This window comes from Triticum dicoccoides, chromosome 5A (genome assembly GCF_002162155.2).
Source record: "Triticum dicoccoides isolate Atlit2015 ecotype Zavitan chromosome 5A, WEW_v2.0, whole genome shotgun sequence".
In the NCBI taxonomy this organism is placed as follows: Eukaryota; Viridiplantae; Streptophyta; class Magnoliopsida; order Poales; family Poaceae; genus Triticum; species Triticum dicoccoides.
In genome coordinates, this window is record NC_041388.1 from 97575377 (window position 1) to 97590157 (window position 14781).

At 47.7% G+C, this 14781-nt stretch overlaps 2 protein-coding genes and 1 long non-coding RNA gene across 3 annotated transcripts; all 3 read left to right on the plus strand.

The window, feature by feature from the left end:
• The first annotated feature begins 1381 nt into the window (after positions 1 to 1381).
• LOC119297053 lies at positions 1382 to 3111 on the plus strand. Its single transcript, XR_005145501.1, has 4 exons — positions 1382 to 1465; positions 2058 to 2186; positions 2283 to 2342; positions 3024 to 3111. It is a non-coding gene; the product is annotated as an uncharacterized LOC119297053 (long non-coding RNA).
• Positions 3112 to 7205: 4094 nt separating this feature from the next.
• Positions 7206 to 9651, plus strand: LOC119299733 (L-type lectin-domain containing receptor kinase S.4-like). The gene has a single exon (XM_037576888.1). It carries the CDS (start codon positions 7263 to 7265, stop codon positions 9348 to 9350), a length of 2088 nt encoding a protein of 695 aa, XP_037432785.1. The 5' UTR covers positions 7206 to 7262; the 3' UTR covers positions 9351 to 9651.
• A 150-nt stretch (positions 9652 to 9801) lies between these two features.
• LOC119299241 lies at positions 9802 to 12631 on the plus strand. The gene is made up of 4 exons (XM_037576488.1): positions 9802 to 9895; positions 9992 to 10061; positions 11747 to 12317; positions 12443 to 12631. The coding sequence occupies exons 1-4, from the start codon at positions 9802 to 9804 to the stop codon at positions 12503 to 12505; spliced, it is 798 nt and encodes a 265-aa protein (XP_037432385.1). The 3' UTR covers positions 12506 to 12631.
• Positions 12632 to 14781: the final 2150 nt, after the last annotated feature.

Here is a 14781-nt window from a genome sequence, read left to right on the forward strand (position 1 = left end):
GGCAATGGGGGAAGGAGCAGCGAGGCCGGGCCGGCGGCGCGGACATGTTGCCTCTTCTTTCGTGGACCATGGATACTTGGTACGTCGCTTTGCTTTCCTTTGTTGGGGATGGTGACGATGTAGTAGTCCACTCCTTACACAACTCGGCCTAAACGCTTCAGTGTGCGGCAGCCGCTGGAGATTTGAGTTTTGTACAGGGAGGCACATCGGAGGGCGGTAGTCGATGTTTTAGCCAATCATGATGTATTGCACATTGCCTTTCGTTTGCCTCTCACTCTTATTCTTGACATGTTGATTTTTCACTGACATGGAGAAGAAGAGAGATTATAGGGCGACATTAACTTCCATTGTTTTTAATTTGACTATGATTGCAACTTTCAGATTTATCATTTTCTAATACTTGGTGATTTGTATTTTGTAGGTGATGCTGGATGCTTCTACTCTGCAATGCTCATATCCGATGCAATATATTTTTGCTTTATTGAAGGGGACTAACTTGTGCTGGGAGAGATTCCTGAAGGTGATGTCAGATCATTGCTAAATAACAAGGAATCCTTGGCACTTGTGATCCAGTAGTATTTGTCTACGACAGGTATGCATTCTGTCCAGCTAGGCCGAGTGTTCCAGATTTAGTAATGCTAGAGACACAAACAGATTTTATATACATTTTGATGTTTTAGCTTCCATAGTGAGAGCAAGTTGCAAGACCATATGCGGTCTTATGTTTGCGAGTTTCCTAAATTTATAAGATTCTTGGTCCAATCTGAAGTAGCAGTACAAATGGTTCATTAACTTTTCCACTATGTCTGCTTCTTAGATTTACTACATTCAACTCCTGCATGAATATTTTTTGGTGCCCTCTTTCTGGTGTAGAAGATTGGCAATGCCACAAGATCGAAATATGTTCCATTTATTAATATACGACTCTGCACCAAACTGCTATGGTTGTCAAGTGCATATATAGTGGTATTCTTCTACAAGAACACCTAGTAGGTAAATGATCTTAGATTTTTTTTTCCAGCCATCTTCAGCTGCAGTGCTATTCCTATTTTCTGAAGTCATGGGATGCAAGGCTATGCAATCTCTTAACTGTATATTGCACCCAGTTAGCAAGTAAGTCCTTTCTCTTTCTTCTTTATTTCCTGTTTGCATTCAGAATAATTATGTCTAGGCATACTAACCTACAGTTTTCTAACGTGTGCTTCTCGAGAATGATCTGCATTCGGAACAAACAATTGGAGGGGGGGACCTGGTTTCAACTGTTGATGAGGCACTGTCCGAGGAGAGACAGTAGATAAATGCAAATGTCCCCCAGCGCCAGAGGAGATCCTTTCTATGGAGAAACACCACGTACGTACATAATTTTCTGCCTGGATTCTGAAAACGACCAAGGATAAGCAACTCAAGCGAAAGATTGCTTTGGTCGATCCTGCTGTGTTATTCTTCTCAAACATGCTAAAGAAAGGTTGGTATGATTGGTAGCCAACTAACTTACATAACACGCACACATTACTCTGTTTTTCTAATGAGTGTATGTGGATGCATACAAATAGTTTAGTATATTCTCTATTTCTTTAGTGGGTATATGAGGAAGCGTAACAGTTCTATGCTTTTCACGGATATATGTTTAAGCATGGAAAATGTATATGATGCGTTTCATTTCTGCTCATCCTGATTTAACCAAACCAACCCCATGCATTTGAGGTTGTTGTGCCTGTCAGGTTTGGACATGTCCTTATTTGTACTAAATCACTAAACTAAACTTTATAAATAAAATAGCCTCCCCCTCCTTTCCAACAACTTATTTATTATTAGAGCAAGCAACGACGTGTTATCATGCTCGCTTTCTTGTGAGCAGTACTTGAGTTTAGATTGACATATACTCTTAGGTGTATAGAATCTTTGCCTACCTCTTGCCTATTTGGCGTAGATAGATGGTTTGCTTTGGAGAGGGATTAGATAAGGCATATGAGTCCTAAGTAAGCGTGATAAGCAGCAAGCAGTACACTTCTATTTACTATTAAGCGGCTACTGAATTTCTGATAATGGCGTCACAGGGATGATACAATCAATCCAACTGTTACCCTCGGTGTGATTTTTTGAAGGACTAATCTGAAGATGCTGGCTAGCTTGCACCGCCATCATACAGTCTAGAAGCAAAGGCAAGGATTACAGGGAAAATAAAGGTGCAATGCGCCCAATATATTTTACTTTTTGGCGAAGTTTTGGTGCTTGCGCAAGAAAGTAACACCATTATTATACCTACTGATCCTTCTTCCCAGGCAATTCGCCATCCGAAGAAATGCCAACTAACTCATTTTTGTACTTCCTCTGTTACAGAGGTAAAAATACTACTGCTTTTCGAAAGCTTTTTGTTGTTGCATGTTCCCCTTTCTTAATCTTGTATTTATTCAATCTCACCATTCTATCGTTTTCCTGAAAAATTATACTCACATAGTAATATTTTCCTTATTGGTGATCTTCTGTTTGGCCTTCATTTGGTGTGCATATGGCATGGGATATTATAGGCTTATTTTTATTATTTGTTCATGCACTAATGCATACTCCCTCCTTTCCCAAATATAAGCCTTTTTCTAGAGATTCCAACAAGTGACTACATACAGAGCAAAATGAGTGAATCTACACTCTAAAATATGTCTACATACACCCATGTGTTGTAGTCCATTTGAAATGTCTAAATGACTTATATTTAGAAACGCAGGGAGTAAATCTTTTGGTTATGCTCTTATTATTTAGTCTAGAGCTATGCAATGACAACCATGGCTTTAGTCTTCAGGTGAGTGCCATAGACTGAAGAACCCTTGGCATCTTATCTAAATTCTTTAATCCTATATTATGCGTGCCCAGTTAAAGTTAAAGTACCTTATACCAGTACCTTAATTAGCCTCTTCTGACAATTGATTGTTTGAACTGTTATAGTAGGACCCGGACTTTCAAAGTTATTAGGCATGTGAACATGTTTTTATTTTAGTTTATACAGTTTTGTGTTCTTTTGACTTCAGGTTGCTCCTGCAGAGAATGTTTGATAGCATAGGAAAAACAAAGGAATTCTACAAAGAGGTTTGAGTGGATGGAAATTTTCCTCCAAAATGTAGTACAAATGGATCATATGGAAAAATTCCTAAGGATGCCAATCCTACGAATCAAACGAGCATCACAGAAAAAATTCCTAAGGGTTTAAATCCTCCAAAAATCCTATGCAATTCCTTTGAATCAAAGGAGCCCTTAGTTAGAAGATACTCTTTTAAAGGCGGCCACTCAACTAAGTATCTTATACAATATACCCAGCTGGATGATTGGAGCAGTCTCAGCTGCTAATTAGTGCTCCTGTATTGAATCACTCAGCTCAGTATCAACACTGCCCTCGAGACTTGGCTATTAGCATAGTAGCAACGAGCTCACACACAAAATCTGCAGATTCATCAAACACTGAAGGAGGTTAGTTCTTACCTGAGTGGCAATGGCGGCTGCCGTGATGGAGCATCCCTTGCCGTGAAAAGTTACCAGCTTCAGGGAGTGCCGGCACAGCCGAAACTGACGCCACCTACAGCAGGGAGCGATGGTGGCAACTGAGGATTTGGCTCGCCGGTATGAGCAACAGTGGCACCATTTGCCGGTTCCGCAACTCCAAGCTACAGAGGTAGCTGCCGGGCCACCAAGATGCAGATGGAGCCGCAACGCCTCTGAGCTGCAGCAGGAGCCGCTCTGCCGCCAAGCTGCAGCGTCAGCCGCCGCCAAGATGGAGCCCAAAGTGTCGGCGGCGGCCTCCACCAGGTGCTTTATCACTTCAGTACGAGTAGAATGGGGAAAGGAACGGGACGAAGATGGTGAACTGGTGGATGGAACAAGACAAACAGTCAACCACGTGCTGACCTCCGACGTTACATGTGTGACGCGTGTGTATAGGTGTCCAGAGTGTGTGGTTCTTTTGTCCCAATGGCACAGTTGTAATTTTATTTTTCTTGCTAATTTGTACTGCATGTACTGATATGATCTGTACTGTTTCATGCAGTCTATTCCTACTTATTTTGACTTCCTTTTATCCTGTATCATATAATAATAAGATATAAGTATCTATTAAGTTAATTTTAAATTAGTGGCGTGATGTTGCTTTTTGCGCCATGGGCGCAACGAGTCATCTAGTTTCAACTAAACCATAGCGGACTAAGTTATCTTAACCTAGTCTAAATGACTGCCGGCAGCAGCGGCTAGAGGTACTCGTCCCACGAACCTGCGGCCATGCCATATGCAAGTATCCCCAATGCAACCGTGCACTTCTGATAGCCAGAGAATTCAATCCTTCGTACAACATCCTTCTTGAAGATGAAGTAGTCATCGTAGGACCGGACGCCATTGTAGAGGCGGTCGTAGACAAAATTTTTTGCATCTGAAAGCGCCTGCGAAAATTTCCCGCAAATAGGGCATCAGAGGCAAGGTAGTCGTTCATCAACATCAAATGCCCCCGTCCCATGATCTGATCCAACACCCGATGACCCTTAGTCGATACCTTGAAATTGAGAACATGCTCTTCCACATGATCCATGTCTGCAAGGACCGCTTGCATTATCGTTGTTTCATCCCATAATCCTCCTCGTTGGATGACTCAATGTAGTGCTCGCATATGTACACCATGTCCGAATTCATTGCCTCAAAGAAGGGACGAAAACATTTAGCGCGCACATTTCACCAAACACTTGCCGGGGCGTGGTGACCCTCACAAGGAGCGGATGGTGCCTGCACGATGGACGGACGAGAGGTATGGACTGGCGGCGGAAGACAAGCGGTGCGACGACCGATGTAGCCGTGTAGGTCCAGAAAAAGGCTTGATGGCCGACCGGGATGGTAAATCGGCAGTGGCGGCAAGGGAGGAAGCAGACGCGGAGAAAGAGAAAAGTATGAAGACGCGGGTTCGAGTGGAGTTTTGGATGGACGGGAGATGTCGAAGTCCTATGTGACGATGGTCCGGATTTTCGCAAAGCCCTAGTTTGCTTTCATTTTGCGGTAAACGGACAATCGGACCAATCCGGGATGCGTCCGATGGTAAACCGAAGAGTGTAGTATGGACATTTTCGGGTGATTTAAAGATCCGCTTTGAAGGTACCCTAATTTTCATTGTTTACCAATGAAATGTCATTGTTTTTACTCCCCCTGATCCATACAAAATGTTGCAGACAATTTTTAAGTGACAACTAATTTGCATCGGAGGAAGAGTAAAAAAAGACTAAGCACTTTCAGAGTCTCTAACTTCCAAAAAAAATTACGATTGAGGCGTCAGTCGTGCGACTTGTACCGACAACCGGAATTGACATTCAGCCAAACGCATTGTCGCTCCGGGCATCGTCCAGCTGTAGCCTGGCTACTACCTTCGCCTAAGAGTTAGTCTCATGACTAAAAGGAATAGGACTAAAACTTTCTAACTTCATCCATACTTGAATCCAAATACTAAAAAGATTAAAATTAAATTAATGAGCATTTATTATCCTCCAAACCCTCCAATTCAGAACTCGTCTATGTTAAAAGAGAAAAGTTAAATGAGAAGAGAGATGACTAATCCACATTTTAGTAGGGGTATCCCTGACTAAATTTTTTAGTCTCAAGACTAGTTTTAGTCCCTCTTTAGTCAGGGGTGCTTGGAACTTTAGCCTTTTAAAAAGACTATTTTTAGTCAGACTAAAATAAGTCCCTTGGATCCAAACACCCTCTAAGGGCTCCTTTGATTCAAAGGAATTGCATAGGTTTTTTGGAGGATTTAAACCCTTAGGAATTTTTCTTGTGATGCTCGTTTGATTCATAGGATTGGCATTCTTAGGAATTTTTCCATATGATCCATTTGTACTACATTTTGGAGGAAAATTTCCATCCACTCAAACCTCTTTGTAGAATTCCTTTGTTTTTCCTAATGCTATCAAACATTTCTTTCAAATCCTGTAGGATACTATGGAACATGTCACCCTATTCCTGCATTTTTCCTATTCCTTCATTTTGACAATCCTGTGAATCAAAGAGACCCTAAGTGAATAAGTCATTCGCATAATTCTAGGTCATCGATTTAAAGAATTAAATATGTGTTATATGTCATGAAAAGTATATCACTAGATTTCTACACCGATGTAATTTTTAAATATATATTTTTTGTCATATATAATACATATTTAGATAGTTAAATCATCGATCTAGAATTACGCGAATGACTTATTCACCGAGACGGAGGTAGTACAGCTCTTCCCTCTTCGACTTGGAGCGTCTTCAACCTTTTTTTTTTCCTTTTTCTGTGGAAGGACCATTTTCAACCTTGTTCAACTAATCCCGTTGACACTGACAAGATGCTGACCCGCACAATAATCTTAGGCCTCCTTTGGTTTGTAGGAATGTCATAGGATTTTTATAGAATAAGATTTGCATAGGAAAATTTCCTTTGAGGCTCTTTGGTTTGTAGGAATGGATTCCTATTCTTATATAGGATAGCAATCAATCCTTCACATTTTGGAGAAAAAAAAAACATTAGCAATGAAAAAATTTCTATCCTATGCATCAAATGACATCTCTTCTTCTATAGGAATTGAGATGCATGTCATCTCACTTCTTATGATTTTTCTATTCCTACAGCATTTCTTACGTACAGGATCATTGACGACCACCTATTTCGCGATGTAGATTTACTCTACTACCAAGATCAGTTTGGGCAAAGCTTAAATGACAATGCCTGATCAAGATGGAGCGTGCCTATTGTCTCAATCAGACATTAAATTCGTCCGACGGGAGACGCATGTCACCTCCCGTTGATGAATCCTACACTAGCAAGCACTATCGACTTTGACCAAGTCCATCCAATTACTGTCCCATCAATCAATGGAAGTTCTAGTAGATGTCTTGCCAGCTAATGCATTTACACATGAAAAAAAAACACCATTCAGGACTCGAAACCCGGGTGGGCTTGCTCGCACCGAGCGAGCGAAGCCAGCAGGGTGACATCCTGCTCTCTCCTCTCCATTTACACGTGAAAGATTTTCATCTGTTTTCATGGCGAGGAAGATCGGGAAAAGAAATTAATGATGGAACATGAAGGTGGATCGGTCAGTCAAATTAAACACTCACTGGTCGCTGTCTCACTCCTCTCACTTTCTTCTTCCCCCCTACAAAACCAGCAACCCCGCCCGCCATTTAACACCTCCCTCCATCCTCCACCCACCCAGCACAAGAAACAGCAGCAGCATCGGCTGACCAGCCCCGCCTCCAATGCAATGCCTCTCATCCCAGCTCTGTTCTTCTTCCTCCTCCTCCTCCTCGCCACCCTCGCCGCCTCCCAAGAATTCACCTACACCGGCTTCGGCGCTGCCCGCAACGGCGGCGCCCCGAACCTCACCCTGAACGGCGTCACGGAGCTCCAGCCGGACGGCATCATGCGCCTCACCAACGACACCTCCCGGCTCAAGGGCCACGCCTTCTACCCGTCCCCGCTCCGCCTCCTCGGCCCGCCCGGCTCCGGTGCCAAGAACAACGCCACCGCGGCGGCCGTGTCCTTCTCCACGGCGTTCGCGTTCGCCGTCGTGCCCGAGTACCCCAGGCTCGGCGGCCACGGCTTCGCCTTCGTGGCCGCCCCCGACCCGCGCCTCCCCGGGGCGCTGCCCAGCCAGTACCTGGGCCTCGTCAGCGCCGACGACGACGGCAACGCCACCAACCACGTCTTCGCCGTCGAGTTCGACACGGTGCAGGACTTCGAGTTCGCCGACATCAACGACAACCACGTCGGCGTCGACCTCAACAGCCTCACCTCCAACGCGTCCGCGTCCGCCGCGCCCATCAACCTCAAGTCCGGAGACACCGTCCTCGCCTGGGTCGACTACGATGGGGACCGGAGGCTCCTCAACGTCTCCATCGCGACCTTGGCGGCGCCCGAGAAGCCGGCGGCACCGCTCATATCCTTCCACGTCGACCTGTCCATCGTCTTCCGGGAGCAGATGTACGTCGGCTTCTCGGCTTCCACGGGGCTCCTTGCGAGCTCGCACTACCTCATGGGGTGGACCTTCAAGTTGGGCGGCGGCGCCGCGGCGCCCCTCGACCTGTCGTCCCTCCCGTCGCTGCCGAGGCCCAAGCCAGACAAGAAGAGCAGGACGACCCTGATCCTCGCGTCGGTGTTCTCGGCGTTTGTGGCGCTGTTGGTGCTCGCCGGCGCGGGCGCCTACGCGGCATACCGCATCAAGAACCGCGAGGTCATCGAGCCGTGGGAGCTGGACCACGGCCCGCACCGGTACAAGTACCCGGAGCTGAAGCGCGCCACGCGAGGGTTCCGCGACCGCGAGCTCCTCGGCTGCGGCGGCTTCGGCAAGGTGTACCGCGGCGTGCTCCCTGGCACGCCGCCCACCGTGGTCGCCGTGAAGCGCGTGTCCCACGATTCCAGGCAGGGGCTCCGGGAGTTCGTCGCCGAGATCGCGTCCATCGGCCGGCTCCGCCACCGCAACCTCGTGCAGCTACAGGGCTGGTGCCGCCGCCGCGGCGACCTCCTCCTGGTCTACGACTTCATGCCCAACGGCAGCCTGGACATGCACCTCTTCGGCGACGGCCTCCGGGCGGTGCGGCTGACGTGGGGCGTCCGGTACAAGATCCTCCGGAATGTGGCGTCGGCGCTGCTGTACCTGCACGAGGAGTGGGAGCACGTGGTCCTCCACCGTGACGTCAAGGCAAGCAACGTGCTCCTGGACGGCGACATGGCGGGGCGGCTCGGCGACTTCGGGCTGGCCAAGCTGTACGAGCACGGCGCGAACCCGGCCACGACGCGGGTGGTGGGCACGCTGGGGTACCTGGCGCCGGAGCTGACGCGGACGGGGAAGGCCACGACGGCGGCAGACGTGTTCGCGTTCGGGGCGCTGGTGCTGGAGGTGGTCGCCGGGCGGCGACCCATCGAGCCGCGGGCGGGGCCGGAGGAGCTGGTGCTGGCGGAGTGGGCGTGGGAGCGGTACGCGGCGGGGGAGGTGGAGAAGGTGGTGGACGCGAGGCTGGGCGGGGCGTTCGACGCGGAGGAGGCGGCCGTGGCGGTGAAGCTGGGGCTGTGGTGCTCGCACCCGGTGCCGGTGGCGCGGCCGACGATGAGGGAGGTGGCGAGGTACCTGGACAGCGGGGACGCTGCAGACGTGCCGCCGCCGCCGCCACCGCCCCCGCCGCCGCCGGTGTGCTCCGGCGAGGTTGGGTACGACGACTTCGTGCACTCGTTCCCGTCGTCGTCGTTCGAGAGGCCGGCGGCGGCCGGCGGAGGGGAGCCGCTGTCGCAGACATCGGTGGCCACGTTCCCCTTCTCGCCGCTGTCCATGCGGTCATCCCACGTCAGCGTATGACCCCCCACACGGCCACACCATGAGCCCTCCTCTGGCCAGTGGATCAACAGGTGTAGTGGCACCAGTGAACCATTGACCATTTCGCACTCGACGCACCTTACAAGTAGTAGTAGCGTCATTATGCTTGAACAGTAGTTGGTTTAAGGTTTGGCAGATGTTTGGGGCGATTGTAACTTTCTATGATTCGACTCTGCCGAGGCACTGGCTAGGGGCAAGTCCACTAAAAATCCAATTTAGATTAGTCGATTTGTTTCAGCCGTCTGATGCAAAACTAGCAATCGGATTCATTCTTCAACCTTGAGCTCCCCATGTTCTTCTTCTTTCAACCGTCCTCTCAACCACCGGCCGAACCGCCAACCAGCGATCGGTGCTCCTGCATCAGCCTTGCAGCCCTGCCCTTCCCTTAACCGTCGTGCTGCCGCGGCCGACATCCAACCCTCTAACCCCAACAATGATCAGTTTTTTCTATGTGAACCTGCACCGCCTCCACGCTCCTAAGATAATGGAGTTGTCTGCCACCCTTAAAATAGATACCACGTCGCCTGGTAACTAGGATATACCGAGAGGGCTTCTCCGGTGAGCTCCTTTCTTTCCTTCGGTTGTTCCTTCCTTCACATGAAATACACTCCACATATTTATAGATGTGCAATCAATCGGCGCCCCTATTTGGAAAAGCAGGTTTGGTGAGGAGAGCGACCAGCTAGCTAAGCAGTAAATCCACGATGCATAACAGGGACATGATCCACGGATGATCATGGAAACAGAAAATACGCTTGGCGAACACAGAAAATGTATTAACAGTAGAATCATAACAAAATACGCTTGTATGACCAACACGTACAATATCTATATCTATATCTATATCTTATCTATATCTATACCTACTAATAAACCAAGGTGATATTATTAGTTTCGTCCTGTTCAGATGATTTTGTTGGTGCCGCTGTTTTAAGTTATATGGCTACTCGAGGTGGTACAAAAAATTGATGTTCGATTACTTCCCCCGTCATACGCCTCCGTTCAGCTTTGTGGGCCTGAACCTTTAGAAGCAGGCTGCGCCTCAACCTCTCGAAGCAGCCCAGGCAGCCCAGGAGATTAGGCAAAAGAAAGTAGTTGTGTGTTGGGACTGAACTCAAGACCTGTCTCTAAGTCGTGAGGAAACAATCCAACCGGGCTACAACTGATTCTGTATAAAAGAGGGTTTGGCAGTCTATTAAATAGTACCACCTCATTTCTTTACGCCCCTCAACACCTATTTATACACGTGTGTGAATTAAAATCGACAAGCCATTTAAAAAATTAATATACATGGGATAATAGGAGGGACAGACGAGCTGAGTATATGAAAGATAAGAAAGAAGTTCAGATAACCCCCCTGGGGTTCATAAACCGGCTAATCCACCCCCTTAACTCTAAAACTGGTTAACCAACCCCCTGGGGTCTCTAATACCATGCAAATCACCCCCTTCTGTTGATTATAGTGGTTTCTGCAGGCGGTTTTGCTTGCATGGCGTTCGACGACTGCCATGTCGGCTTGGTGGGATGGGTCTAGTTTTTTCGATAAAGGATGGATTTTATTAGCTCAAAGAGGAGCATCAAGAGGATACAAACCCAAAGAGCACACACCCGGCCTTTGCATAGCTAGGATGCATACAGCCAACACCAACACACGTACACCAAAAAACACGCCAGATAGCAAAGTTATATAAGACCAAAGCTATGTGTAGGCGAGTAAAAGAAAAACCCGAAGCGACCAGATCCACGATCGGCAAACTATATCAACGACCATATCCGCACCACCCATCTCATGACATCACACAGACGACGAGGTTCTTCAACAGTAACACCTTCAAGAAGGGAGCAACACTCAAGTGTTGCCGTCACCGGATCCAACCACCAAGGACTGAATCTAGATTTTCACCCTGAAGAATCAGTGCAAGCATATCCGAGCAATGCCTTCAACAAGGTAACGATGTAAAAAAAACATCGCCATTGCCAGGTATAACTAGCTCAGGTCAACCTAGGCTTTCACCCCGGATCTCGCGACCGGGTGCTCACAGCACCACCTTCGAAGTCACTCAAGTGTTGTCGCCACCACTTTTCCGTAATCTCAGCAGCTACATACAATGACCGCCGCCACTACACAACCATTCCTATGTGTCAAACCGACGTCTATAGTTTGCATCTCACCACCGAAGTCAACCATTGGACATAGAGAGATTAACCCTCTCGAATATCCCTGGGTGACCACCATCGCCGTGGAGCCGCAAGAGGTCACTACAACACAGTCTGCAGTCACCCCACTCGACCGATCGAATCTGGATCACCATCACCAAGCCGTCCAGATCTGAATTGAGCAACCACGCCGGATCGGTCATGAACAGACCATGATCCAGAGTCGCTGGAGCCCGCGACCTCGTTGCCTCCACGCCCTGCAGCAAGCCGGAGCCAAGCCACAAGAAGAGACAAGCCGGCGTCGCACGAAGGCGCCCATCCAGCAGAGGGCAGTCTTGCCGTCGCGGGAGAGCTGTGCCGCCCGACCATCAAGTCGTCGCAGCAGGACGCCCATGCAGGAAGTGGAGCTGCATCGTTGCCCCGTGCAGCCATGAATCGAGGAGCTTTCCCCATGCAGCCGCCGCCACACGCAGATCCAGAGCGCCGAGGAGCCGCCCTCCGCCAGAGAGAAATCCCACCGCCGCCGGCACCGCGCGGGCCTTGCCCGGCAGCACGCGCCGACGGCGGCTGGGGAGGAAGGAGGTGGTGGGGAGCCGAGGCCTGCTAGGGTTGGGGCGCCCCCGAGCGGCACATGAGCGAGATCCGTTTTTCCCGTCCTTGGTGGGTCTAGTTAACTGCTCCTCCTTCTGTTTCAGTCTCATCTCCCTTCTTTTCCTTCGACGATGTGGCGGCAGGGCAAGACGTGATGATCGGCGTTCGGCGTTTGACGGGAGGCCGCGCAACAACGAGCTGGTGAGTCCCTAGCTCCCAATGACTCCAAGTTGATCCGGGATTGTATGCGAAAGTCTATTTATTTGGAAGATTATTGCAGGGACGGAGATACAGAGATTATTTGAGGCTCTCTGTTATTGTTGTAGGGTGATCAGGGCTTTGCAGAAGGCGGCGTGATAAGGAGCAGGTTATTCCTGATCTCCCGATGACTCCACGTGAGGCGTTGAGCTTGTAAAACTAGTACTGGTAGTGCTTGTTCCCTCTTATAATACACATGTACTGCTTTGCGATGTCGGCAAGTCGGCATGACTGGTTCTTATGTGATATGTTCCCTATCGTGTTCAGAAAAAATGTGTTCTTTCAAAGTTACGGTGAAACTGTACAAATAATTCTAGGCAGCTCTTGTTTCTGAATCCATGCTAATGTAATGTCATGTTAATACTCCCAAGAGTACATTGTAAATGTTACATGATCTGCTACAGGACATGCCCCGGGCCGCTACCACTGAAACAGATAGTTTGTCGGCGGCAAACCGAAGGCATGGCAAAGACTCCGTGCATGTTCAGATTTGGTTCAGCTAATACAACATTGAGAATACTACCAATTCACATAGGAAGTGAGCAACATCATATAGCCCAAATACTGCTAATTTGAAAAGCAAGATTAAGAAACAGGACATAGCCAAAATTCAGCAATAATTCCATATTACATTCACTATTTTAATGATCTCTCATGCTGCCACAATGCCAAAGTCCTGCTTAATTCACTCTCATACTCCCTCCGTTCCGAATTACTTGTCTTGGATTTGTCTAGATACAGATGTATCTAGACTCATTTTAGTGCTAGATACCTCCGTATCTAGATAAATCTAAGACAAGTAATTCAGAACAGAAGGAGTACTAACTAAGCCGACGCTACCATTCCAGAGACAAATGCTAAAACTACTGAAACAAGCCAGAACAACATTGCAAGTTTCTTCATTTTCCAATCTTCTAAAAGCTTCTTTGCAAACTCTGAAGCTTGCTGTCACAACTCCAGCATATGTGTCTAGCTTGCTTCCAGCCTAGTAGAAGTATTTACATCCAGCAGTACACCAATTTTTCCCACAAAAAGTAAATCAAATGTCCTGATGGAATAATTACCAAAATTAGTAAACATGGCCACCGGATTGTGCGCGTACGGAATAATTACCAAAAATAGTAATCTAATTTTAGCTGGATCTTATACGGTTTCAGCTCTTTTAAACGAGTACAAAAAATCTCATACTAGTTCGATGTTTTTTGTCATGATATGAGCTGCTGTTTATTTTCTTTCTACTTGATAGTTCTGGGAGAGGATAGTAGGCATTAAATTGGAATCATGTGAATGTTACTACGAAATGGTCTTACCTCCGGCCGGCTGCAATATACATGGTTGCTGGATTGTACGCGTACGTACGGAAGCTGCCGATAGAAGAGGAGAGAAACTAGGGAACATGGGAGGACGAACTTCAGCTGGCTGCCATGATGATGAACACGGGAGGAGAGGAACCAGAGAACATGGGAGGACAAGCTTGGGCTAGTGGCCATGGCCACGAACGTGGGAGAAGAAAACTAGGGACTGGACAGGGGATTAGGGAATTATGGAGCAGGGGTGAAATCGCTTAGCGCCTTCCATCAAGCCAGCGAGGCAGTCATCCAATGCCACGCAAGCAAAACCACCTGCTTTTTTTTAGAAGCAAAACCACATGCTGAAACCACTATAATCAGCGCAAGGAGGTGATTTGCTTGGTATTAGAGACCTCAGGGGTTACTTAACTGGTTTTAGAGTTGAGGGATGGATTAGCCGGTTTATGAAACCTCGGGGGGTTATCTAGACTTCTTTTGAAAGATAATGAGACGTGCGAATTGGCTTTGTGTGGTAGAGCCCTCGCAAAAAACTATGTGTAATAGAGAAGGGTGTTGTGATATTATTATTGTTTTTCCGTTGCAACGCACGGACATTTTTGCTAGTGCAATGATAATGTTTCTTCCGTTGACATTCAGTGTGGTACCTGAACTAATAATCCGTAGGCCTTCGACGACACGGCCTCCTCGAGCGGACGATCGAGCGTCTCCTTGAAAAGGCCAATTCAGACTGCATGTCCAAGGACAGATGAACCATTTGCAGCAAAGAAAATACATGAGGTTCAACAAGAACATGCCAAATTGTGAGGTACTCCTAAGTGATTAGCAGAGCAGGTGTCAAGCTTCAGATAGAGATTCAGATAGCAACGATCCCCTAAAAACTGAGTTTCATGCTTTCAGTAGAGCAGCGGGTTACAAACTTCATAAGAATTGCAAGAAGTGAAATAGTAGGAAGAAATATTTTAGGTCTTATACTACCCATCCGCACCTCTCTAGGTTTTGTAACACGACTGTAGAGCCTTATTACACGGGTACCGTAAGGTGCTATACAAACGGTTTTTAACCTCTTTCCACAATAAAATTCTAAACTGTTGACAAGT

Coding starts and splice junctions, on each gene's coding strand:
- LOC119299733 (XM_037576888.1), top strand. CDS start 7,263: ATGCCTCTCATCCCAGCTCTGTTCTTCTTCCTCCTCCTCCTCCTCGCC.
- LOC119299241 (XM_037576488.1), top strand. CDS start 9,802: ATGATCAGTTTTTTCTATGTGAACCTGCACCGCCTCCACGCTCCTAAG. Junction 10,062..11,746: donor AGCGACCAGCTAGCTAAGCA/GTAAATCCACGA, acceptor ACCATGATCCAG/AGTCGCTGGAGCCCGCGACC. Junction 12,318..12,442: donor GGCCGCGCAACAACGAGCTG/GTGAGTCCCTAG, acceptor TTATTGTTGTAG/GGTGATCAGGGCTTTGCAGA.